This window comes from Homarus americanus, unplaced genomic scaffold (assembly GCF_018991925.1).
Source record: "Homarus americanus isolate GMGI-L3 unplaced genomic scaffold, GMGI_Hamer_2.0 scaffold25860, whole genome shotgun sequence".
NCBI lineage: Eukaryota > Metazoa > Arthropoda > Malacostraca > Decapoda > Nephropidae > Homarus > Homarus americanus.
The window spans coordinates 1,399,077-1,424,608 of NW_024724693.1; the positions used below are offsets into that span (position 1 = coordinate 1,399,077).

General features: G+C 40.4%; 2 protein-coding genes and 1 long non-coding RNA gene across 3 annotated transcripts; 1 reads left to right on the top strand and 2 right to left on the bottom strand.

Annotated features, from left to right (window-relative positions):
- Window positions 1-861: 861 nt before the first annotated feature.
- Window positions 862-10,578, bottom strand: LOC121864526. The gene is made up of 7 exons (XM_042363598.1): window positions 10,032-10,578; window positions 9,170-9,276; window positions 6,864-6,976; window positions 6,092-6,231; window positions 5,632-5,725; window positions 2,770-3,813; window positions 862-977 (listed from the first exon to the last, which is right to left on the bottom strand). Exons 1-7 carry the CDS (start codon window positions 10,221-10,223, stop codon window positions 862-864), a joined length of 1,806 nt encoding a protein of 601 aa, XP_042219532.1. The 5' UTR covers window positions 10,224-10,578.
- A 1,525-nt stretch (window positions 10,579-12,103) lies between these two features.
- On the top strand, window positions 12,104-21,268 carry LOC121864493. The gene is made up of 2 exons (XR_006088592.1): window positions 12,104-12,304; window positions 20,867-21,268. It is a non-coding gene; the product is annotated as an uncharacterized LOC121864493 (long non-coding RNA).
- LOC121864492 (ADP-ribosylation factor-like protein 2-binding protein) lies at window positions 19,905-25,230 on the bottom strand. The gene is made up of 5 exons (XM_042363529.1): window positions 24,985-25,230; window positions 24,666-24,779; window positions 22,916-23,022; window positions 20,900-21,079; window positions 19,905-20,092 (listed from the first exon to the last, which is right to left on the bottom strand). The coding sequence occupies exons 2-5, from the start codon at window positions 24,760-24,762 to the stop codon at window positions 20,030-20,032; spliced, it is 447 nt and encodes a 148-aa protein (XP_042219463.1). The 5' UTR covers window positions 24,763-24,779; window positions 24,985-25,230; the 3' UTR covers window positions 19,905-20,029.
- Between the last annotated feature and the right edge of the window lie 302 nt (window positions 25,231-25,532).

The following is a 25,532-nucleotide window of genomic DNA, read 5'->3' on the forward strand; positions in this document are numbered from 1 at the left end:
GGTTAAACTCGTCGTTCTCGTGATGTTGTCTAGAATGTCTAACACAACCTACATCCAACCAACATCCAGCAACACAACAACATCAACCAACATCCAACCAGCATCCAACCAACACCCAACCAACACCCAACCATATCCAACAACATCAGCAACGCAACCAACATCCAGCAACATCAACCAACGCAACCAACACCCAGCAACACCCAGCAACATCCAGCCAACACCCAACCAACATCAACCAACACCCAGCAACACCCAACATCCAGCAACATCCAACCAACACCCAACAACATCAGCCAACACCCAGCCAACACCCAACCAACATCCAACCAGCATCCAGCCAACACCAACCAACACCCAACCAACACCCAACCAACACCCAACCAACACCCAGCAACATCAACCAACACCCAACCAACGCAGCCAACACCCAACTAACGCAGCCAACGCAACCAACGCAACCAACACCCAGCACCCACCAACGCAGCCAACGCAGCAGCATAGCCAACGCAGCCAACGCAGCCAACGCAACCAACACCCAAGCCAACACAGCCAACGCAACCAACGCAACCAACACCCAACCAACATAACCAACACCCAGCCAACACCCAACCAACATCCAACCAACACCCAACCAACACCCAGCAACACCCAGCATCCAACCAACATCCAACCAACACCCAACCAACACCCAACCAACATCCAACCAACACCACCAACACCCAACCAACACTATGCCTCGCTGTGTGGTGACGTCAGGCGCAGAATGAAGGTCCGGCAAAAACCACACGTCAACCCATGTTCAATGACGTCACTCCCTGCATTGTTTCAACACAGTACGGTCAACAAGGCTCTTGGCGGTCACGAGTACGGTCTAAGACTCTGAACAGGACTCTTGACGGTCATGGTACGTCTAAGACTCTTGACGGTCATGAGTACGTCCCTGGACTCTTGACGGTCATGAGTACGTCCTAAGACTCTTGACGGTCATAGGTACGTCCAAACTTTAGACAAGAACTCTTGACGGTCATGAGTACGTCCTAAGACTCTTGACGGTCATGAGCGTAAGACTCTTGACGGTCATGAGTACGCCCTAAGACTCTGAACAGGACTCTTGACGGTCAGGTACGCCCTAAGACTCTGAATAGGACTCTTGAAGATCCTATAGAGTTGGTATTGGTGAACAGTCCTCGCAGCTGATGAGTAATGATGTATCTGTTTGTCTTGCGATAAAACACTCGAAAAACATCAGTAATTTAACATCAAAATTATATTAAAACTTTTCACTAACTACAAACATTTATTTAACACCATTTAGGAGACAATTATAGAGGTTTATATAATATTTTCAAGTTATTATTTATATGAACTGGATTTAGTCTCACCCCTTTAACACAATAGTTACAACCTCCGTTCATTCCCAACACTAAATCAAGGTTATGTAATAGAGAATATTTATGTCATGTTTACAAAGTTTAACATTCAGGCTCTCAGAATAACGTAGGGTTAGGTTAGGTTAGGTTAGGTTAGGTTAAGTTAGGTTTGGTTAGGTTAGGTGGGTTGGGTTAGGTTAGGTTGAGTTGGGTTAGGTTAGGTTTAGTTGGAGTTAGGTGGGTTTGGTTTAGATTGGTTGGGATGGGTTTGGTTAAAGATCCTAGACAATTATTTACTTTGGTATAAATAATATAAACAGTAATGAAGTATAAGGTGAAGTGGTGAAAGAAGGAGGAGGAAGGGGGGTGGGTGGGGTAGGAGGGGGGTAGAAGGAGGGGAGGAGGGTAGAAGGAGGGGGTGGGGGAGGGGGTAGGAAAGGGAGGGGGTAGAAGGAGGAGGGGGGTAGAAGGAGGGGTAGAAGGAGGAGGGGGGGGTAGAAGGAGGGTGAAGGAGGAGGGGGGTAGAAGGAGGGGGGTGAAGGAGGGAGGAGGGGGGGGTGAAGGAGGGGGTGAGAAGGAGGAGGGTAGAGGAGGGGGTAGAAGGAGGAGGGGTAGAAGGAGGAGGGGGTAGAAGGAGGGGGGGAGAAGGAGATGAAGTGAGAGGTGAGGAAACATGCTGAGGCAAACGTAACATAGGTGATTTTATTTGTAAACATCAACAGAGGATTACACAGACTGGATTACACATTCTCTTCTTTCTTCTCTTCTTTCTTCTCTTCTTTCTTCTCTTCTTTCTTCTTTATTTTCACTTTCTTCTCTTCTTTCTTCTTTATTTTCACTTTCTTCTTCACTTCCTTCTTCTCTTCTTTCTCTTCCCTCTGATCCAATTTTTGCCTTTTCTCCATTGTTCCTTCCTTCGTTGCCTTCTGTATTCCTTCTTTCCTTGTACTCTCTAGTGTTCCTTCCTTTATTAAGTTTCCTTTATTCTTATTCTCTATTTCTTTCTTCTTCTTTGTTCCCTTCTCCTCTTCTTCCTTTCTCTCTTCCTTTATTTGCTTCTTCATCTTCTTTATCGTCTTCTTCATCTTCTTTGTCATCCTCTTCTTCTCCTTCTTCTTCATATTCTTCTTCTTCTTCTTCTTCTTTATCATCTTTTTCTTCAGCGTCTTCTTCTTCATCTTCTTTGTCATCCTCTTCTTCTCCTTCTTCTTATTCTTCTTCTTCTTCTTCAGCATCTTCTTTTTCAGCTTCGTCATCTTCTTCTTCTCCTTCTTTCTCTCACTTTCCTTCATTTTTCCTCCTCCTCTTCCTTCGTGTTTCTTATTATCATCTTTATCTGTTTTGTTTTTTATTTGTCCTTTTCTTTTGTTTTGGTTATCGTCTTGTTTTTCTTTGCTGTTTTCATTAATTATGTCGTTTTTGTGTTTTGTTTCCCCGTGTTTCTCTTTTTTATCCTTTGTTTCTCTAATTCCATTTTCTTTGGCATTTTCCCTCATCTTTCTTTCTCTTACTTTCTTATTATTATTCTTTGTACCTTTGCTATCTTTTTTGTTTATCATATTTCCATCTCTTTCATTCCCCTTATTCTCTTTCTTAAATTCTTTCTCTTTTGATGTTCCTTCTCTTTTCTCTTCTCGTTCTTTCTTCTTATCACTATCTTTATCAACTTTTCTCACCCCTCTACCTACCTGTGTAGTAATTAACGACCTCCGCGTCTCGCCGTAGTCGTCAAAGAACTCGACAGGTATGGGTGCTGAGGCGTCATCAGGGCAGGTGTCATAGTACAGGTATTCTCCCTCCTCGTAGATGTAGCAGGGAGTGTCGGTGAAGTCGGTGTCTGAGTAGAAGTCCTCGGGTAGCTGGGCTGTGTTCACGTCTTCGGGACACTCATCGTACAGAATGTATTCCTCCCCGTCGTCAACTACACAGGAACGGCCGTCGAACTTGGAGGTATCATTATCTTTTTCTTCTTCTCCTTTTCCTTCTTCTTCATCGTCTCCTCCTTCTCCTTCGTCATCAGGATAGAGTTCATCATATTCGTCAAGAGATAGTATGTACTCAGCATCAGTTGGACAGTCAGTCTTGTACTCCCAGTAATCGTCCTCTACAGTATAACAAGGGTCGCTGCCTCCGTCGCCCGCTGAGGTACCGCTGTTGTTGTCGTCGGTGGTAGATGAGTCGTCACTGTTGTTGTCATTTTCGAACTCCTCCAGGGTGGTGTATATGGGGTTACTCACGTCATCAGGACAGTCTTCGTAGTAGTAGTAGTAGTCGTCCAGTTCATCCACACAAGGTCTAGGTCTCCGTGTACCGCCTACTTCTGTACTGTTGTTGTTTATGTCACCACTGTCGACGGCCCCACTGGAGGTAAACAACGATTGGAAGTGGACGTTTGGCTTGTCCAGATTAGGATCGAACTCTATAGTCATCTTCCTCCCTCCTGCAACATAAACAAGCAAACATTAATAATAAAAAATATCATTGCAAGGATGCCAGGATGCAACACTAAATAAGCATCTTGAGAGTTAATATATTCTGGTGTGTGTGTGTGTGTGTGTGTGTGAAGCAATCAGTCTGTAACGCCCCCCCCCCCCCGCCCGGGTGTGTTGTCGTTCCTCAGTACACCTGTAAAACATTACCATATATATAGACTTTCATTTCAGACACTAAACTGGCTATAAACGAGGTCTGTTATCGTTCATCCTTCTTTAGTGTCTTACAGGAAGAGAACTTTAAGAATTACCGGGAAATTACTCTGGAAAATATTACCACACACACACACACACACACACAACAACATCCTGGTTAGTAATATATGACTGTATTTTCTGCCTTTTTCTTAGACTTGGAGAAGAAATGTCAAAGTATCTACTGAACAAGCTGACGTGATAATATGAGAAATGTACAGCTCAAAATATTTATCTGACATTTATCTTTAACTCTGTAAAATTATTATGAAAATATGTGCTTAAAGAAAAACATATAATTTATTCAACACAAACTATATGAAGGGACAACCAGTCACAAAAAATATCGGGACCCCAGGAATCGATGGAACAGAAAATGAGCGATAATCTCTACGAGTTCATGTACTGGTTGTGTTGTGTTGTGTTGTGCTGTGTTGTGCTGTGCTGTGTTGTGTTGTGTTGTGTTGTGTTGTGTTGTGTTGTGTTGTGTTCATATTCTATCGGACACGTGCAGTCTAGATACTTTTTTGGATTGCCTATACATGTCTACCAAACTTCGAGACACTCAGAACCAAAACTAAAGGTGTAACACTCAGGTGAATCGTGTTGGAATGAATAAAAAACAAGAAGTAGACAGCCATAATGTTTACATCTGGATGACAAGATACAAATGAGGGCAGCTGGGGGTGAAGACTGATGATGGATCGTTGAGTTGAAACAGCTGTTACACCCAGTGACGCCAACCAGTGTATAGAGACGATTTACCCTACACCCTCTACCTGACACTGACGCGGGTGTGTACACGAGGGAGTCCACAGGTAAGACAGACCTGTTGTGGAGGTAGAGTCATATACCTGGCTGGGAGTTACTTGACCCAGCCACAACCTTAACACAACACTAAAAGTTAATCTGTGTTGAAGAGTCATAACACCATCACGGGCTGAGTGACCTACCCAGCTGAGAGGTCCTTAGCTAACTTCATACGACCTCAGCACAAATACAAGTTGTGTAATATGATTTATTGGTATCAGCAGCAGCGCCATCAAGGTTGTGTTGTGATTCATTTCATAAACGTATAACAAATTAACCATCAATAGTCCCAGCCACTGGAATTTCTCTCCCCCACGTACACACTGTTTACCCGCCAGCCTAACTCAGACAAACCAACAGCTGACGACTTCACTTAACACACTAGATCATTACCCAGTCTGTATGGCAGCCACAAACACCCAGTTATGTTTATCAACAAGTTGGATATGGCAAGAGTACCTAAGAGATGTTGTTAAGGTGTGTTATGGCCCCGCGTGTTTAACCTTGAACGGCTGGTGATAACAGGAAAGTTGGGTTGGCCCGATAGAGCTTCGGTAGTTACAAAATCGAACTTCGATCAGAAACAGTTGAAAGGTTATGTACTCCCCACCATGACAGCCTCCCACACGGGGTCACTCATGTACCCCCCACCATGACAGCCTCCCACACGGGGTCACTCATGTACCCCCCACCATGACAGCCTCCCACACGGGGTCACTCAAACCTCAACAATGAACCCTAAGCCGAGGTGTACGTCTTACCTTGGGTAGTGAGACAATGTGTATGTTGGATGGTCGACAGGTCCTCTAGGTCACTCCCAGCTCCAGCCATCATCACCCTCACCTCCCACAACCTCTGTCAACACCACCAATATATTCATACATTATATACACACACAAGAAACATACATTGTGTACCCAAGTCTTCCCCCTACCTGTAAAGAATTCATATGTATAAGTTGACCTGTTTCGAAATTTATCACATGTTTAAACGTTAGTGTCAGTGAAGCTTATTTTTCAACCCTTCTTTCATTACTCACTTCTTTCATTTCTTATAAATGACATAATAAATCCCTGGTTAAGTTAGGTTAGGTTGGGTTAGGTTGGGTTGGATTGGATTAGGTTGGGTTGGGTTGGGTTAGGTTAGGTTGGGTTAGGTTAGGTTTGGTTAGGTTAGGTTAGGTTGGGTTGGGTTGGGTTAGGTTAACAGCACAACACTCACCTGTGGAGGGAGGAAGGTGTCGCGGCTGAGGATGATGGCCGCCTCCAGGTGACCAAACAGTGTCTTCTTGCACGCCCACAGCGCCGCCCACTCCTGGTAGTCCGTGTCCACCACCTGCACGCCCACCCACCCCCACGCCTCTGTAATATAAACACACCTGTACCACACCTGACACACCGACACCACACCTGACACACCGACACCACACCTGACACACCGACACCACACCTGACACACCGACACCACACCTGACACACCGACACCACACCTGACACACCTACACTACACCTGACACACCTACACCTGTACCACACCTGACACACCTACACCTGTCTCATTTACAACACTTAACAGTGAGATAAAAAATAAGGATAGTATTTTAAGTCTTTATTATATAAAAAAAATGACTCACCAGTACAGACCCTCAATCACCAGTTCTAAGCATCAATCACCAATTCGAAGCCTCAATCACCAGTTCTAAGCCTCAATCACCAGTTCGAAGTCTAATTCACCAGTTCTAAGCCCCAATCACCAATTCGAAGCCTCATTCAACAGTTCGAAGCCTAATTCACCAGTTCGAAGCCTCACTCACCAGTTCGAAGCCTCATTCACCAGTTCTAAGCATCAATCACCAATTCGAAGCCTCAATCACCAGTTCGAAGTCTAATTCACCAGTTCTAAGCCCCAATCACCAATTCGAAGCCTCAATCACCAATTCGAAGCCTCAATCACCAGTTCGAAGCCTCATTCACCAGTTCGAAGCCTCACTCACCAGTAGGGAGGGCCATGGCCATATGAGCCCCGCCGTGGTCGATGCTGTGGGTCGGGGCTGTGAAGGTGACAGTGTTGTGAATCCCGGCCGCGTTTAGACCCCATATCTGCTTCCTGGATAGATGGATAGATAAGTGGATAGATTAGTGGATAGATGGATAGATTAGTGGATAGATGGATAGATTAGTGGATTGATGGATAGATTAGTGGATAGAAGTGGATAAATGGGTATATTAGTGGATTGATGGATAGATTAGTGGATTAATGGTTAGATTAGTGGATTGATGGATAGGAAAAGGGGTATATAGAAAGATGAATAGATGGGTAGAGAGAGAAGGATAGTTGGAGACGAGGGTAGAGATGGATCGAGTGAGAGATATAAGATAGATGGATTGATGGATACGTGTGTGTGCGTGTGTGTGTGTCTGATGTCACTATCGCTACACCGTCACCACGACCCACATAGTGATAATAGCACGACCAAAAGTTCAATATACGACCCTGGCCTAAATCCCCCCCTTCCCTCCCTTCCCTCTCCCCCTCACCCTTCCTCGGCCTCTCCTCTCCTACCATCCGCTCCCTACCTCCCCCCCCCTCTCCTCTCTCACTCGTATCCCACCACACTACTGTACAACATTATATCTGTCAGGGTACATAGAGAAAACAGAAACAGGTAAAAGGAATAATTAATTGTATACGTGGAAACAGGAGGGAGCGGTTTGTCCATCCTGGTAAACGTGACGGGGTAGAGGTGAAGGTCACGTTGAGTGTTCACAGTCGTCAACAAAGCGGGGACGGAGAAGTTGATGGCGCTGTCACAACACATCCTCTCAACATAAAAACTAGTGGGTCAAGTGGCTATCTATTGCTCTACACTGTATTAAGCATCTTCAAATCTACGTATAGTATGTGAATTTTATCTCTGAATTAATTAGTTTGTGTGGTAGAGGCGAACAGCTGGGTCTATAGCCTAGTACAAGTGATCGCGGGCACGTTCGTGCCCTTGTGAGAGTTTGAACGCTCGTGACAGCTTACAGCGAATGATGGTGCGCCAAGTCCGTAGACTTGCATCGTTTTCCATCGTAAATAAAATTGTTAACTAATGCCTTCGTAAAGAAACCATCGGCATGGGACCAAGTTTGTTCCACTCTACGAATATTTGGGGATTTTTCCACCAAGTTTGATGAAAAACAATTGCGCCTTTTCGGCTGCCCAGAACAGACACACGCCTGGTCCTATAGTATACTGTATTAGATATTTTGGCTGCGAAGGAATGTACAGTAGTGTTGTTTTGTGTGTGAGGAGCGAGGATGGAGGTGTTCTATATTTTGAGGACTGACATTGGGATTTGCAACGAGATTGGATGCTATTTTCAGAATCTAATCTCACCTAAACCATTTTTTTTAGCATCAAATTTAGAACATAATCCATATTTGGTTCATAACAATGGCCTGAAACTGAAACAACTTAGGAAGTACAAATAAACTCGATCAGTTGGTATGAAAAAATAATTATAATTGGTGACCTGAAGACTTGCCACTTCAGCTTATTTGACCCCAAAGCTATCAGGATGAAGGTTAGGTTAGGTTAGCGTAGGTTAAGTTAGGTTAGCGTAGGTTAAGTTAGGTTTAGGTAACATTAGATTAGGTTAGCGTAGGTTAGGTTAGGTTAGCGTAGGTTAAGTTAGGTTAAGGTAGCATTAGATTAGGTTAGCGTAGGTTAGGTTAGGTTAGCGGTATGGTAAAATAAACTAGGGGGATGAATCTTCAGTTGATCTTAAAAAAATATAAAATAACGTGTCTCCAGGGTACAGTATCGGTGATGTGTGTCAGTATCTGTGCCTGGCTCTAGTGAGGGAGGGTGACCTTGTGCCTGCTGGAGAGTTTGGCACTATTACAGGGTGACCTAACACATCTTGGCACCAACACCTTAGCTTCTGTCACCTGTAGAGTCAGTGAACTTTTATTGGTAAATCTTGTACCTTGAGGTTTATTTTAGCTAAAGGAGACTTGAAATAATATATAAATAAATGAATAATTAAAAAAAAATTATATAGTGTCAAGTTAAGGTTGAAATAAGCAGAGGTTAGGTTAGGTTAGTTATATATATACATACATCATACACACACACACACACACACACACACACACACACACTCGTATATACACTTACATGAACCTATATCCGCTTACTGACATACATACACAAGCACATTATTACACAAACACCCACATGAACTTAGATAACACATACAGCTAAATACCAACTACGACAAGTGGGTTACCAAACTACGACAATTTCTCTCACCTGAAGTCAACAGAGGAGATACCGTCACCTGGGCCTTGTGTGAAGGTGAGGGAGTAACAGCTAGCAGCAGTGTTGGTCATCTGAACCACATACCACACCCCAGCGAACTGTGTGGTGGTGGTAGTAACCTTTAGTACACGATGGTAGTAGTGTGGTAGTGTGGTGGTGGTGTGTGGTGGTAATGGTGTGTGGTGGCGATGGTGTGGTAGTAGTGTGATGGTGGTGGTGTGTGGTAGTGATAATGTAGTGGTGGTAGTGAGTGGTGGTGTGTGCTGTGTGTGGTAGTGTGTGGTGTAGCGGTGGTGTTGTGGTAGTGTTGTGGTAGTATCACGTCACCTCAGAGCCTCCGAGATGACGCCTTAAATCACCATCATCAAAGGGTTAAATCATCGTCATCAAAGGGTTAAATCATCGTCGTCAAAGGGTTAAATCAACGTCATCAAAGGGTTAAATCATCGTCGTCAAAGGGTTAAATCATCGTCATCAAAGGGTTAAATCATCGTCATCAAAGGGTTAAATCAACGTCATCAAAGGGTTAAATCATCGTCATTAAAGGGTTAAATCATCGTCATCAAAGGGTTAAATCATCGTCATCAAAGGGTTAAATCATCGTCATCAAAGGATTAAATCATCATCATCAAGGAGTTAAATCATCGTCATCAAAGGGTTAAATCATCGTCATCAAAGGGTTAAATCATCGTCATCAAAGGGTTAAATCATCGTCATCAAAGGGTTAAATCATCGTCATCAAAGGGTTAAATCATCGTCATCAAAGGGTTAATCATCGTCATCACAAACATAGCAGGAATCACTAACTCTCCTGTACTTTTCAAAATGAGAGAAAAAAAAAACAACCATTTACCTGATCTGGTCTGAAGTTACTGACGACAGGGAAAGCGCGACATTGGCCGACCTTGAACTTGAAGGTGGTGGAACTGGGGGCCTGGAGGAGGAGGAGTAGGAGAAGGAACGGCATCACCTTACCTCCTGCACACCACAACCACAGCCTCCTTCCCATCCTGCTAACAGACCACATATATATGGTTCTTTTCATTACATACAAATCCAGTTCTTTTTGTCTTTCCTTTTCATATAGCGTAATCAATCTTCATTATTTTTGTGAATTTCGGATTTAAACACAACACTGAGATTATTTTTTTATCGTTGGTTTCTAAGGTCAGATGAGTTATGTATAATTTACCATCAAAACTTAATTATCCCCAAAAAATTTATAACGGAACAGAAATTCTCTTCAGTGGGATTAAATTTTTCATTATTACAGGGAATTACAGTCACGGTGTATTGAAGACGTCTGCTTTGTATTTTATAAACGATAGGAAAACCTCAGTGAGAATTTTCCCTCAGTGACCAGCAGGGCAGCGAGTGTGTGTGTGTGCGCTTCTGTTGTGGGTGGTGACTGGCTCGCTGACCCACACAGACCATGATGACCTCTGTACATGTTATTTCCGTTCATATAACACACAACACGGATATATGAGCTGCCTACATCCGGATACTCATTGCCTGACACTGACCACTCTATTGTTTCTCCTTGTGTGTTGTTTACATAAGCGCATTTCTAGACCATAAAGGTGAAAGTTGGTGTCAGTTTACATGAATAATTAAACCTATTACCTAGAACCCGACACACAACGTAAGGTATCAACAGAGGTACAGGTGATCGACCGTCGTGTACCTGGAGTCGAATAAACGGCCTTATTACTCGACGTGTTGCTGTTTCAGACTTATCAAGAGTTTCACGAGTGCTGGCTGACGCGGTGTTTACGGTTTGTATAACTCGAGGCTCTAAGCTTAGCTGCCTCTCTGGTCGACGTAAAGAAGTGGTTATGTTTTGCTTTCACTTGCCTTCACAACAGGTACTACAGGGTAAGCATAAAGTCTTTCCCTGATTATGAAAAATCATATCTCGAAGACCATTCTAGATAGAAACATGAATGTTGTAGCATTGTGTAGACGAATTCATAGATTTTTTTTCATGCATATTTTACAGACAGTTCTTGAACCCAACCTTTCCAAACCGATGGGTTGGGAGAGATGGTCCAACACCATGGCCGCCTCATCCACCAGACATTACCCCTCATGATTTATTTTTATGTGGGTAAACGAAGGACAAAGTGTACAGTTCACCAGTTCCTGATCTTGAAACTCTGAAGGCAAGGAGGCAATAGCGACGGTGACTGAAGAGATGCTGCAGAAAACATGGCGTGAAATCGAGTATCGCTTAGATGTGCTCCAGGCAACAAACGGAGCACACAGGTTGAAGTTCACGAGTAACGGAAAAAAACTTCTTGAGATAAGGTATAAGCTGCAAAAAACTGTATGTTTGTACCTAGCATATGTTGTGTGTAATAAATGTTTGTAATCAGGGAAAGACTTTATGCTCACCCTGTATAGTGTAGGTGGAGAGACGTGGGGAAAATGACTTCTGGTGTACCTCCCCCCTCCACCCCCTCCTCCTCCCCCCAACCCCCTACCCACCCTCTCCTCCTCCTGCTGTTAGTAACCCCCCCTCTCCCCCACCAACATCCCCTAACAGGTCGCTCGTCAGTGCTCCTACAAACCTGTTTTAATTCCTCAATTCTTTTTCTGGTATTCTCCCTGACGGTGGCGCGGGAGGCAGTGCTCCTAGCCATCTATGTCTCACTATCTGCTGCTTAACAGACGAGTCACAGGTGATAAAATTATCTTATCTTTGTCTTTTTCTGCCATAAATTAAAAACTTAACCAACATTTCCTCTTTATCTTGAAACTTGGGGATGAATTTACTTATTTTTTATATCATTCTCTCTTACCGATGTATCAGCTTGTCCCCTTGCATCATCGTCTGTATTTTCCGTGAAGGAGTTATTTCTCAACACTTCCCGGACTGTGTTGTAACCTATAGCCTTGTCTCGTCCACCCTTACCACTGTCTACCACCCTTACCACTGTCTACCACCCTTACCATCTACCATTTCTTATCATTTAATCAGAAGATAAATTTACCGAAGGAGTGTGTGGTGAACCCAAGGACGTGGTGCTGGACTGGTCGGCGTCACTGGGGCCCACAGAACCTCATCGCTATCTTAGTAACCCCTTATAACAACTATCCCATTGGTGACCTCGGGAACACACGGTAATATAAGACGTTCAGTATGTTGATGCAGTTCTCAGTGAGTTATGTAAAGAATCCTAGGCTTTATTTATCGCGGTGTTAATTTCTCTAAGTTCTTTGTTGTCTCTTTTTAAAATTAAAGATACTTGATATTGATTACCCCTGGGTAGCTAAATTACTTAAATCTACAACAAAAATACATCCACAAGTATTTAAAACAACATGGAATTAAATTTACACCAGAGTCGTAAAAAATAGTTCCATTCAACCAAAAACAGCCTATGGTATTGTTTACTATTTATAGGCCTACTTATCTGATTAGTTTTTCTATTGACAAGACCTCAGTGGCCAAGGCAACTGAGGTTAAAAAAAATCAATGTGAGATTAAATTATATAAAGAGTTGGTCACGTGATTCTCTTAACTACAGTGAAGTCCAGTGAGCTGAAATATTTAGAGAGTTACCCTTTATCCCCAGCTGTTTCCTCCTTGATACTCTCTTCCCTCCACGTCTGTTTTTATTTCCAAGTATTTCCTATTAAATAAAATATTCCTCTGCTTTGGGGTTTAATTATAGCATTAATAAAATAAACAAAGACGTATCTGAGTTCTTGCCGCAGTATGGTGGATGACGTCACGCCGCCGCCATCCTAGCCAACATATTGATAAACACGCGGTTTGTTTATCTCGTCACCACCACCCACCTGACCCACCACCACCCACCTGACCCACCCCACCCACCGCCACCCACCTGACCCACCACCACCCACCTGACCCACCACCTGACCCACCACCACCCACCTGACCCACCACCACCCACCTGACCACCCCCCACCACCGGACCCACCGCCACCCACCTGACCCACCCACCCACCTGACCCACCACCACCCACCTGACCCACCACCACCCACCTGACCCACCGCCACCCACCTGACCCACCACCACCCACCTGGACCCACCACACCACCGACCCACACCACCCCTGACCCACCCCCACCCACCTGACCCACCCCCACCCACCGCCACCCACCTGACCCACCGCCACCCACCTGACCCACCCCCACCCACCTGACCCACCCACACCCACCGCCACCCACCACACCACCACCCACCGCCACCCACCTGACCCACCGCCACCCACCTGACCCACCACCACCCACCTGACCTCTGCTTCCTCGCATGTCACGTGATCTAGGGGGGTGCCCAAGGTTACATACAGTCCTCTATTACCTAACTAAAAATAATGAATCTGTGAAATAATGAACAAAAACAGTTTTTCAATATCTACAACGACCTCGGACTTACCAAATGTTTACTGTACATACCAAAGGAAATTGTACGCTGATAGTATTGATAATATTAATAATAATAAAGTCAGTTTTATTGAGATATTTATTATATTGTAATATGAGTCTTCAATTGAAATTTATCTGCACCACAACAGGAATATTTTCAGCACGGAAGATGACTGCCAAGTACAGTACACGCTGGTGGTACCCTGCCTCAAGTGTCACTCAGTGTAGGAGCGTCCCTTCTCGAGGCCACCCTAGTAACACTCCAACAAGATCATACGGCCCTCGAACACCACCACAGTGGCCTACCACTCTTACTGAGCCACGTCACATGAGAAGAAATTAACACTCGAGTGTTTCTCTTGTGTTACGTATGTGAATGTACTGTACACCTGCCATGAACGTTACCTTCCAGTTCCATATATATATATATGTGTGTGTGTGTGTGTGTGAGAGTGTGTGTAAGAGTGTGTGTAAGAGTGTGTGTGTGTGTGTAGCTCCTATAATGCTCCAGCACGTTCTAACTAACCTCTATAGTATATCAACGTTGTTTATGAATAAAAATTAAAGCTAATCGTGAACGCTAGGTGATAGATAATTTAACTTATTGTGCAGTTCGTATCAAACTACCACAAGTTTATTCCTTACATCAATTTACAAAATGGTGTAAATTAAGTCTGAGTATCTCACAATGTTGACATAACGAGAACCAAACAAACAAACAAGATACTTCTGGTGTGTAACATAGACAACCAGCCAGGTGTGTAAACAAACAGTGTTGAGGGATAACCGCGACCAATATGTTATGACGGGAAGAGTAGCCAAGAGCCTCTCCTGTTTATGTGGGGCGTAAACAAGGGGTGGGGACACCTGCATCACCACATACACTACAGTGGCTGCTAACTTAACCTAACCTAACCTAACAACCTTACCTCTGTATATGACAACCGTATTTACTGGTTACACATCAATCAGTCTTCACGTTGCATAAACAATGAAAAAAAAAATCAGTTGTCATTATGTATATTTACTGTAGTGGCTTCCTTATTCACTCTACAGTACCATCACTATGTATATTTACTGTAGTGGCTTCCTTATTCACACTACAGTACCATCACTATGTATATTTACTGTAGTGGCTTCCTTATTCACACTACAGTACCATCACTATGTATATTTACTGTAGTGGCTTCCTTATTCACACTACATCACTATGTATATTTACTGTAGTGGCTTCCTTATTCACACTACAGTACCATCACTATGTATATTTACTGTAGTGGCTTCCTTATTCACACTACAGTACCATCACTATGTATATTTACTGTAGTGGCTTCCTTATTCACTCTACAGTACCATCACTATGTATATTTACTGTAGTGGCTTCCTTATTCACACTACAGTACCATCACTATGTATATTTACTGTAGTGGCTTCCTTATTCACTCTACAGTACCATCACTATGTATATTTACTGTAGTGGGTTCCTTATTCACTCTACAGTACCATCACTATGTATATTTACTGTAGTGGCTTCCTTATTCACTCTACAGTACCATCACTATGTATATTTACTGTAGTGGCTTCCTTATTCACTCTACAGTACCATCACTATGTATATTTACTGTAGTGGCTTCCTTATTCACACTACAGTACCATCACTATGTATATTTACTGTAGTGGCTTCCTTATTCACACTACAGTACCATCACTATGTATATTTACTGTAGTGGCTTCCTTATTCACACTACAGTACCATCACTATGTATATTTACTGTAGGCTTCCTTATTCACTACAGTACCATCACTATGTATATTTACTGTAGTGGCTTCCTTATTCACACTACAGTACCATCACTATGTATATTTACTGTAGTGGCTTCCTTATTCACACTACAGTACCATCACTATGTATATTTACTGTAGTGGCTTCCTTATTCACACTACAATACCATCACTATGTATATTTACTGTAGTGGCTTCCTTATTCACACTACAATACCATCACTATGTATATTTACTGTAGTGGCTTCCTTATTCACTCTACAGTACCATCACTATGTATATTTACTGTAGTGGCTTCCTTATTCACACTACAATACCATCACTATGTATATTTACTGTAGTGGCTTCCTTATTCACACTACAGTACCATCACTATGTATATTTACTGTAGTGGCTTCCTTATTCACTCTACAGTACCATCACCGGACTGTGTATATAAACAGATTAATAAAATACCAATAAATTTTCAATCATTTTATATGACTCTAAATACAGTTCAGGTACAAATCAACAACAATATACAAAATATAAGTGTTATAAGTTAACAACATCAATACAAACAGCAATTCATACAGTACTATACAGTTAAGTATCATTACTAGTGTGGCTGATGGTGTGGCAGGGAATTTCTCTTAGTGTCAGATTCACTCGGAATTACTAAGTTGAAATAAAACTAGTCGTAAGGCTGTAAGTGTCAGGGATAGTGAGAGCTGACAATGACTAAATAAAATATTCAGTGGCTTCCAAGATCTGAAATAGTTAACTCAAAATCTTAAATGAAAAACAGTAGATGATATGGCTTTTAGTGTATCAACAACATATCATCTTCACCAAAGACCTCCCATCAACAATGACTGAAGTAAGTCATTTAAGAGTCCTAGTGTAAAAGATAATCAGTCCAATACTGAGAAGAGCTACGTGAAAACATTAAATAAACCTGGAGAATTAATGACCTCAGTAAATATTAGATTATTACCACACGAGTGTAAGAGACCTGAGTACACTGGAGATGTTTCCTAGGTTACAGGCTGATAGCATTACCATGAACAAACTTGATGTTTCGGAATAGTTAACACAGCAAATTTATATGAAGTATTTTGATCAACGTCGAGATAAATAACTTACTCGTTATATTTTCTGTCCAAGTCGAGGATATGACCAAAAACACGAGTCATATGTGAGAGTTTCTATTTGTCGTGCGAGACCACTTTTTCCGTCACTCTCTGCACTTACTGAGTAAACTTACACAACTCTAACCTACAATATCATATTCTTTTAGAGGTTTCTCTTTCTCCTCATCAAACCTCACACAAAATTGGAAGAGGAGGAAGGTTATAGATGGATGAGTAAAACAGAAACAATAATAATAAAATTACCAACACCCCAGAAAGATTGACGTGGGTAATCTGACACTCAAAAATACCGGGGGACATTTTTAAACCAATAGAGAAAAGATTCTGACCTTAACTCCAATTAATTACATCTTAAAAGACAAAAATAATGCTAAACCAATACCTAGAGAGGTGTCAAACTCATGACCCGCTGGCCAAATGTGACCCTTTGAATGGTCAGGTGTGGTCCGCGGGATGACGGTAAAATTTATCAGCCCGAGAAATTTGATAGAAATAAATATGAAGGAAAAAAATGCTGATATAATTGAGGCAGTAAATTCCGAAATGATCTTTACATCATTGTGGCAATAATTGAATATATATTAAGCTCTTAAGTTTCAAAACACAAATGGAATTCTATAATAAATTGTAGCCGCAAATAATGCATATACAGTACATGCCTTTTGCTATCCTATTATTTGCGTTAATCATGTTTATTAAGTAAAATAATTTGACATACGGTACTTAAGATCAGACAAACCCAAATGAGTTATTCCTGGTAGGCCAGGTAAGGCAATGTGTGAAGCTGTAAACTTCAATCCTGCAAATATGTGATATAGCACTTGTGTTGGCCCTGAAGAGGGTAACTAAAATAAGAATTGGCCCTCGAAAGGTTTTGAGTTTGACACTGCTGACCTAGACAGACATGAGTGAATATATTACAAAAGTGGAACAGACAGACCGAGAGAGTCAAGTAGGACAGACAGACAGAGAGAGCCCCAGTACCCAAGAGTTGAGATTACTGTAGCTAATCTAACAGCCAGTACAACACCTTAATAATTTGATGACAATGGTTTAACCCTTTGAGGATAAGAGTTTCAACCATTATCATCGTAGGGTTAAGTGATAGATGACCAGTTGGCTCTCTGGAGTGATAGAGCACACACACAACAGAGTACACATTACACCTGAGAGACATATAATCGGAGACATATAATCGCTCTGTTGCCTTGAGAGTAAAAGATAATGTGATTACGACAGCTAAAGACTTCAACAAATAAAGAGTCCACCGTGTGTGTGTGTGTGCATCAAAACAAAGGAAAACACACAACTTCTTTCCCCAGTTATCAACTTTAATTTTCACTCTGTGCATGAAGACCATTGAGAGGATGACCAATAATACAGTATAATATCTGAAACATGATTAGAAATGAATTAATACAGTCAAACAAAGTGTCAGGTCAGAGAATCTTATACAATACTTACTTATTATACTAAATTTACCTCAGCTTACAAATGACTGTCTATAATATTGATTCCTTGAATTGAATTGAAACAGTTTATTTAGCCAGAAAAATACAGATACAGAGTGGATAATAATAACAATATTAACATGACTGAGCCAGTTGAGAACCTGAGCTCTCTTTGAGGCACCTGATATAAACTATACATTTATCTCAAGGAAGTATTATGTAACATTTGGTATCATCTGGAATAGTACAATAGCATGGTGGTAATAAGTACATCTCATAGTGTTACCACGGTTATCACTTCAATATTTATTTTATTTATTTATTATTTTTATTTTTTATTTATTTATTTATTTATTTTTATATATACATACATATACACATACATATACATATATACATATATATACATATACTGTATATACATAAACACACACATACATACACATATAAATTACAGTGGAATTGAAAAACATAAGTATAATGGGGGCAACCTGGGTTGTACAGTAATAAGGTTGAACAAGAGGACAGAGCTTTCAGGATTATGTCTAATTGGCAATTACGTTTATTGCAATGGTAATTACTTATTTATTTACAATACATGATAATTTCCGATAAAACAGTTTTGATGGTACAATAAAAGCAGGTACTGTAAATATAGTAAGTGTTACAAGAAATATTAACCCTTCGACAATAGATATTTTTTAAGAGATGATTTAAAGGAAGGGAGCGTAGTCTTTGCTGGGATGGGTGGGGGTAAGTTGTTCCACACCATGATATTTTATGGAGGTCTGGGACTGATATGTTTCTCAAAAATATCACATTAGGAGTCACAACAATGAACTATTTTTGGCCCACATTAAGTTTTATATATTCTTTTGTTTATATAATATTATCTACATTATGTTGAACCCTTTCACTGTATCCTGCAAGATATAAACAGAGATATACTGTACTGTACACTGGTTTTTACATCATTTTCCTTTTTTTTTTACTAATGTGTAATTACAATAGCACATATGAGCTTTCATCCCAGGTTATAATTTTTTTTAAGCGCTTTAATGTTCTGTATAAGACGTCCACAAATACTCTTTAGAATATTAAGTCTCGGATCTACTGCTGAAAAACTCACAAACACATCATCAAAATATTAACACATAAATGAATATCAGACTAGAGAGAACAGATAGTGGAATCCATGTTGAATAAATCTTACATTTTTTACTAACTTATATATGAAGTGCACAGAACCATAGTAGGACGAGTGCTGTAAATGAAAAACATATAAAAATGTAGTTAAACTTTACAAACTTTCAAATTACCATAACTTTGGAACTAATGATTAAAGTGATTCAAGTGTCAGATTGTTTCATTGTTATTGAAGATTTAATTGATAATTGTGAAAGATATCATACATGTTGTTTGGGGGCATACTGGTGCTTGTCCTACTGTGTTCCTCATATGTACTGTATTAGTCCAATGCTGTTCATTATCACCACCAGTCACACACATATTAGTCATCACTGTGTTTAGTATCATCAACTGAGTCATGTACATTGCCTTAAAGACCTTCAAATGTAAAGAAAGTGTTGAACAGTCGTGGCAAAACTGAGTCGAGGGAATCAGTCTCCAAACTTACTGTACTTACCCTGACTGTAATGTGGTGCGGTTGTGTTATCTCATTAGGGGTCGATGCTGCTTCAGTTTATGAGGGAGTGAACTTTTGACCCCAACTGTACATGTCCTTATAATGACAAATAATAATTAATGAATGCTGAGAGTGGTCAGAGATGCAGGAGGAATAACATGTGAGTGACCATAGACAAATATTAGTGAAGCACAAGAGACAGTACCCCACACACACACACACTACAATATCACAGAATGCTATGCCTTATTGTTGTATCTGATGACAGTTCTAAACCAAGGAAAAATGTGTAAATTCAATGTCACAGATAGTCAGATACATCAGTAAACAGACATTTATTTTATTGAATTGATACATCATAGTTTAACATGCAAGTAGTGATAAAATACAATGTAATATATATGGGAAAATATAATCCTCATTCATATTTTTATATTCGGTCTAAGAGTTAAGGCTTGTTATTTGAAGTAAGTCCTCTAGTTTGGCAGATCCATCTTCTTTACTCTGAAAAAAATACAAATAAATAAACAGGATGAATATAATGTCAGCTTAGCCTTAACTGTAGCCTCCCAGACCCTCTTCTTTATGAGGGTAAAGGTTGTCACAAGATCATCAACTAAATTTCAAATTAGTTTCAGTCAAGATTGTCGGGGAACCTTGGGTGTTGGAGCCTGAAGACTTGTTTGGCCATAAAGTACTCCCAGGCCAGGCATCAGGCTACAGGGCAATGTGGGCTCTGGCCAGGTAAACAGCTGCTGGCTTGTGTACCAACCTGGCAGTTTTACAGAACAGGTCTGAAGGACTGAAAATGTGAAGGATGCCATTATGGCTTAATGATTCATGAGATGAATTGGAATGTTGAGATAATTCCTGAATACAATGCCTCCCCGAACATGTAGGCAGCCACCGTGCAACTGGATAGTACTTCTAAAAGGCTCCTGGCATGACTGCTGTGCTAGAGTGTCAGTGCATACTGTGAGTGAACCAAGTCAATAAACCAACAACACTGGAAGTCATGTGACCACAATGAAGTCAACAAACTTATTAAACAATAATACAATCTTCGGTGATAATATGAGGCAAATGTATGTACAGTACAGTACTTTATTATTTAATAAAGTATTATGTTAAGTAAATATAAAATGTCATTTATAATATCTCCAAACAAAGGTATACAATATATGTCTATTAAATATATCACACAGGCACATTGTACATTTAGCTAAGCAAGACAATGACCCTAAACTAATAAAAGGTAAAACATATTAATTATTACAGAATCTTCAACAAGCAAGAGGTTACAGTTCCTACCTGTTTAATCTCCAACATGGCAGTCTTGAAGGCCAGGAAGTCTGTGAAGGTGATGAGCAGATCAAACACTTCCCCGTCTAGAGCATGAGAGGCTGATAACTCCTGCAGGAAAGCCGCCATCTTGAATCCACTCTCGCGGGCGGATAATTCTCTCTCTATGTGGCCCTCGATCAAGCTAGTCTACGGGAGATGTGTCTTTGTGAGATGATATTTACAACTGTGTTAACAGATAGAATTTCTTCCTGAATCTAAATTCTCATATTCCACAAAGTCCTTCAATAATCATTACACTATATAATTTTTTGCTACATCTGATCTAAATTTTATAACCTAACCTAACATGATGACAATTATAACCAAAATATATTATCCTTATCTTTCTTTAGCAATAACATCAGCTTCTTTTTCAAACTCAATATCATGAAAAACTTAATCCCACATCTCCCTCACTTGAAAGGTGTACAGTACTTCAGTGTCATCTCCAACAACCCTAATAAGCTTTAATATCTACAGTAAATACTTGCACCTGTAGTACTTCATGGTTTACCTTAACTCTATGAGGACAAGTGGGTTAAACCATTACCTTTAGAGAGTTAAACTATAGATCAAAAAAAGATTATATCATCAGTATCCTTAAAGGGTTAACGTGTGTTGTTGTTTATTTGTCAAGAGAATGTAGTGAGGTGGTAACAGATGTTGAATGTTGTGTATGATGACAAGATGAAGTGAAGGTTCTTACTAACATTCTTAAAGCAAGGTCTTCCTCCTTCAGACATTGTATGGAGGACCACACTGACCAATAACAACAAGGTGCTACTATAGTGTGCGGTCTACAAAGAAATATTTATTCTCACCTAACCTAACCTAACCTTTCCTAAAAATACTAAATCACTTAGAAAATTTTGATAGTATACATTCTAAAGTACAGGAGGTCCCCGACTTATGAACGCCCACCGATACGAGCGGGGAAATTTACAGTATTTTATTTACCTGATGACTTATTTTTTTACTTTCATTTACTGTATTTTGTCATCCTATTTCTTCTTTTGTCTTAAATTAAGTGATTTTAGATGTATATAAGGACTTAGGTTATGATATAGTGGGGTTTTAAACATTGTTCTGTAAGTACAGTACAGTAGCACATAGCATGTGTTCTGACTTACTTACAAATCCAACTTAAGAACGTCCTCAGGAACGGAACCCGAAGACCCCCACATTGTAAAGGTTGTCGATTGCAGTCTGTCGTGTAAATATGTTGTAGACCGCACGCTATAGTAGCACCAGCAATAGACAGCACTTCTGTGATGCTGTCTTATCTAAATTTTACAATCCCTAGAAGATTAACCCTCCCAGCTCAGGTCATCTTAACATTAACTACCCCACTATTAACCTAACCTTACCCAACTTAACCTAACCTATTCCCTCCAGGTGTTCATCACCACCATCATCACAATGTTTTAACGTCGGGGTGGATTACTAATGGGGCTGTAACCCCAGACCCACTAGAAAAATAGGCCCACAAAAATATAAGTCCTTTCTCTAATATAGGTCTCTTAGACTAGCACAAAATAGCCAGTCCGGTCACCATAGGAGATAAAAAAATCCTGGCGGGCGAGTTGAAATATTAGAGAGGTTTTCCGGCTGTCGATCATTATTTTAGATCTAGTTACTGTTTATATTTTGTGCCGCTGACGTTCAAATTTACCGCAAATATTCATACATATACTGTATAATATACATTCATGCATACTTACATACTGTACGTATTAGCATATATACTCTAGCCTATACCAATAGCCTGAGCTAGGCCCTCTGGATTTAATTAACCCCAGGCCCACGAGACCCTTAATCTAGCCGTTTACGGCCATTTTCCAACAGGTGAAATAACCCGAGGGTTAATCTTCACGTCATCCAAATCCTAATATGAGGAACTTTAGTTAAATCACTTTCTTATAACATAAATAATTAAGCGTAGGTCCAGAGGAAAACATCATTAAGTCCCTAAGTATAACGTACATATTGTTTAAAGATATCCATGTACTCCAACTTGTTCTCATCTTCATCATCAAACACCTGACAGTGCTGCTCCAGGAAGTTCTCTCTCAGGGCAGCAAACTCATCACCTGTAAGAGTTAATCATAAGACTCCTGTACCAGCTCAAGATTCACTTTGTATACAACACTTGGAGATTTGAACAAGTTAGTGAGGATATTGCTCCTTATTGTTAGGTCTTTCCTGCAAATTATAGACAATATGAATGTAAAAATTCTATTCAAATAATGAAGCCTGAATTCCATTTTATGGTCAATGGGAAGAGACAAACAACCTGCAAGTATAGTGGAGGATTACCCATTAGGCACCTAAGGTCTTCTTCTAATAAGTGACAGGGTATCTTTTACTATTTTTAAAACTTTGGGTAATGCCAAAATACATGCAAACCTGTCGTTTTGTTTTTTATGTATTACACTACAAAACTGTACTTTAAAAACGAGGAGGAGGGACTCCAGAGGGCCTTAACCCTTCACTGCCTGCAAGATTATCATGGCAGAAGACCTCTAACAGTCTGACTTGTCCTAGGGTGCTCTCTGAAGCAGGAACACTGTCTTGTAGGGTTACTTTACATTTCTGTGTAAACAACTGCTCACTTAATTAAGCCAGGGTCTATGAAACAAACTCCAACACCAGTTACTTCACATGAGGCAAACACTGGAGCTGTACAGTCCAGTACTCACACCTCTCTTTAACTTATTAACTTCTTCATATGTTTATTGTAACAAAGAAACTCATCACGGAAGGAGAGAGAGTTTCCATAATACAATACTTTGTTTTATGGAGATGCAACAAGTAAGCTAATGCAGGGAGAGAGGAAGTTCCCTGTGATGAGATGATGTCGTAATTAAAGAAAAATGTAGAAAATTACATTGTATTAAGTATAAAGTTATGTAGTTAAATATGATGATATCTTAAGAGTAAAAGTGTAACTATTGTTAAATGAAGCAGAAAAAGAAGATATGGTACACTCAGAACCCTTCAATTTCCCTTTCATTAATTTAGGAGATGTCAAATTACTCAGCAACTTTGTGACATCAAGACCCAAATGTCCAGATAACACTAAAGATGTCAAATTTTCCCCACGTGTCCGACAAGTTGAAATCTGATGTCATGTGTGGAAGATCACCGCCTGGGGTAGAGCCCAAGAGGAATACTTTATCTGAGTGTCCTTGTGCAGGTGAGAGTCAAGCAAGGGAACACATTATCATCTGACACAGTACAGTACTAAACTTGGTATAACACCCGACATAACATTTATCTTTTGTTGACCTGTGAATAAATTAAACCCCTGGATTGGGCTTTTTGTACTCATTGAATACCTGTAACCTACTTCCATTACAGTATCTCAACTAAATCATATTCAATGCCACTTTGAATAATTTAGACATTTGGGTATTTTAACAAGGACAGACCCCAACATTATCATAGTAGAGGGAGTCAAGTGTAATTAAAAGTAAGTGGACGTTAAATGTCACTGTGTGTTGAGGGAGAAAGAAGCGAAGGAATAATTACGGAAATATACGTCAATAACAGATAATAACCAAATGATGATAACTGTGCTACTGTAGTGTGAGGTCTACCAAGAGTTGGGTTGGGTTGGGTTGGGTTAGGTTAGGTTAGGTTAGGTTAGGTTAGGTTATATTACATTAGGTTTAGTTAGGTTAGGGAGTTACCTTGGTAGACCACACACTATAGTAACACCAATATAACTTACTAAGAATTATATTTTCTATATGACCAATAAGACAGTCCAGCTGGAGGGTGTCCTGGGTGCTGTCTGATGCCAACACCTCCTCCTCCACGTCTGCCATCTCCCACCACTCCCCTTCTGAAAATAATCACCTTTACTGATACCATGGACATAACAATTCATATTTAAAGTAGTAAACTAAAAAAAAAGACATTAACCAAGCATGGAGGCCACATGTTTTTCCTTTCTCATGGAGTTATCTCATGGACTTAAAATCATTATGCTCAAGTTGTCACAGCATTTATAAGCTGAATTCATCGTACTTTCACCCAAAGATACTTACCTAGGATAGATTTATATTATATCCCCGTATGATCCTTAACCCCTGACGACCATCACCAATACCTCATACCATGTCTTCAACAGCCTTAACAACACACATCTCCCACTCAATACTTAATTAAGTCTCTCTACACACTTAATGGAACTCAGAGTACTTATCATCGCCTTGTTAAAGTTTATTGAGTAATTATTAAGCAGCGACACAGTAAGACGCTGGTTGAGTCCCCCCAGCCAGGTATGTCATGCTCATTAAACTACAATTATGTGAATTCTTGGATTTATTTGGGATTTATCTGGATAATAGTCTATTATTTATTTATTTATTATTAATTTACCTAAATTTTGATTATTTTATAGTGATTTGGTTTGTTTCTAAGTGAATTAAATATTAATAAATTTTTTTAAGCAGTTACCCCAGTTATTTACCTCAATAGCTTTAGGCTCGTCTTACTCGTCGGTTGTTTGACGCCATGATGTACAGATGATTGACTCACTTTCCCTTCAACCCTTGACTGGAATTTATTTTATCAGCTTCACCACTTGTCAGTT

Excerpts from the sequence above, each read along its gene's own strand:
- LOC121864526 (XM_042363598.1), bottom strand. The coding sequence starts at position 10,223 with ATGAAAAGAACCATATATATGTGGTCTGTTAGCAGGATGGGAAGGAGG. Across the intron at positions 9,277-10,031 it reads GTAACTTCAGACCAGATCAG|TTCGCTGGGGTGTGGTATGT; the intron begins GTAAATGGTTGT and ends ACCACCACACAG. Across the intron at positions 978-2,769 it reads CGACATAATTAATGAAAACA|TCTTAGGACGTACTCATGAC; the intron begins GCAAAGAAAAAC and ends GACCGTCAAGAG.
- LOC121864492 (XM_042363529.1), bottom strand. The coding sequence starts at position 24,762 with ATGGCAGACGTGGAGGAGGAGGTGTTGGCATCAGACAGCACCCAGGAC. Across the intron at positions 23,023-24,665 it reads TATAGAAAATATAATTCTTA|GTGATGAGTTTGCTGCCCTG; the intron begins GTAAGTTATATT and ends TAACTCTTACAG. Across the intron at positions 21,080-22,915 it reads TGGATATCTTTAAACAATAT|ACTAGCTTGATCGAGGGCCA; the intron begins GTACGTTATACT and ends CATCTCCCGTAG.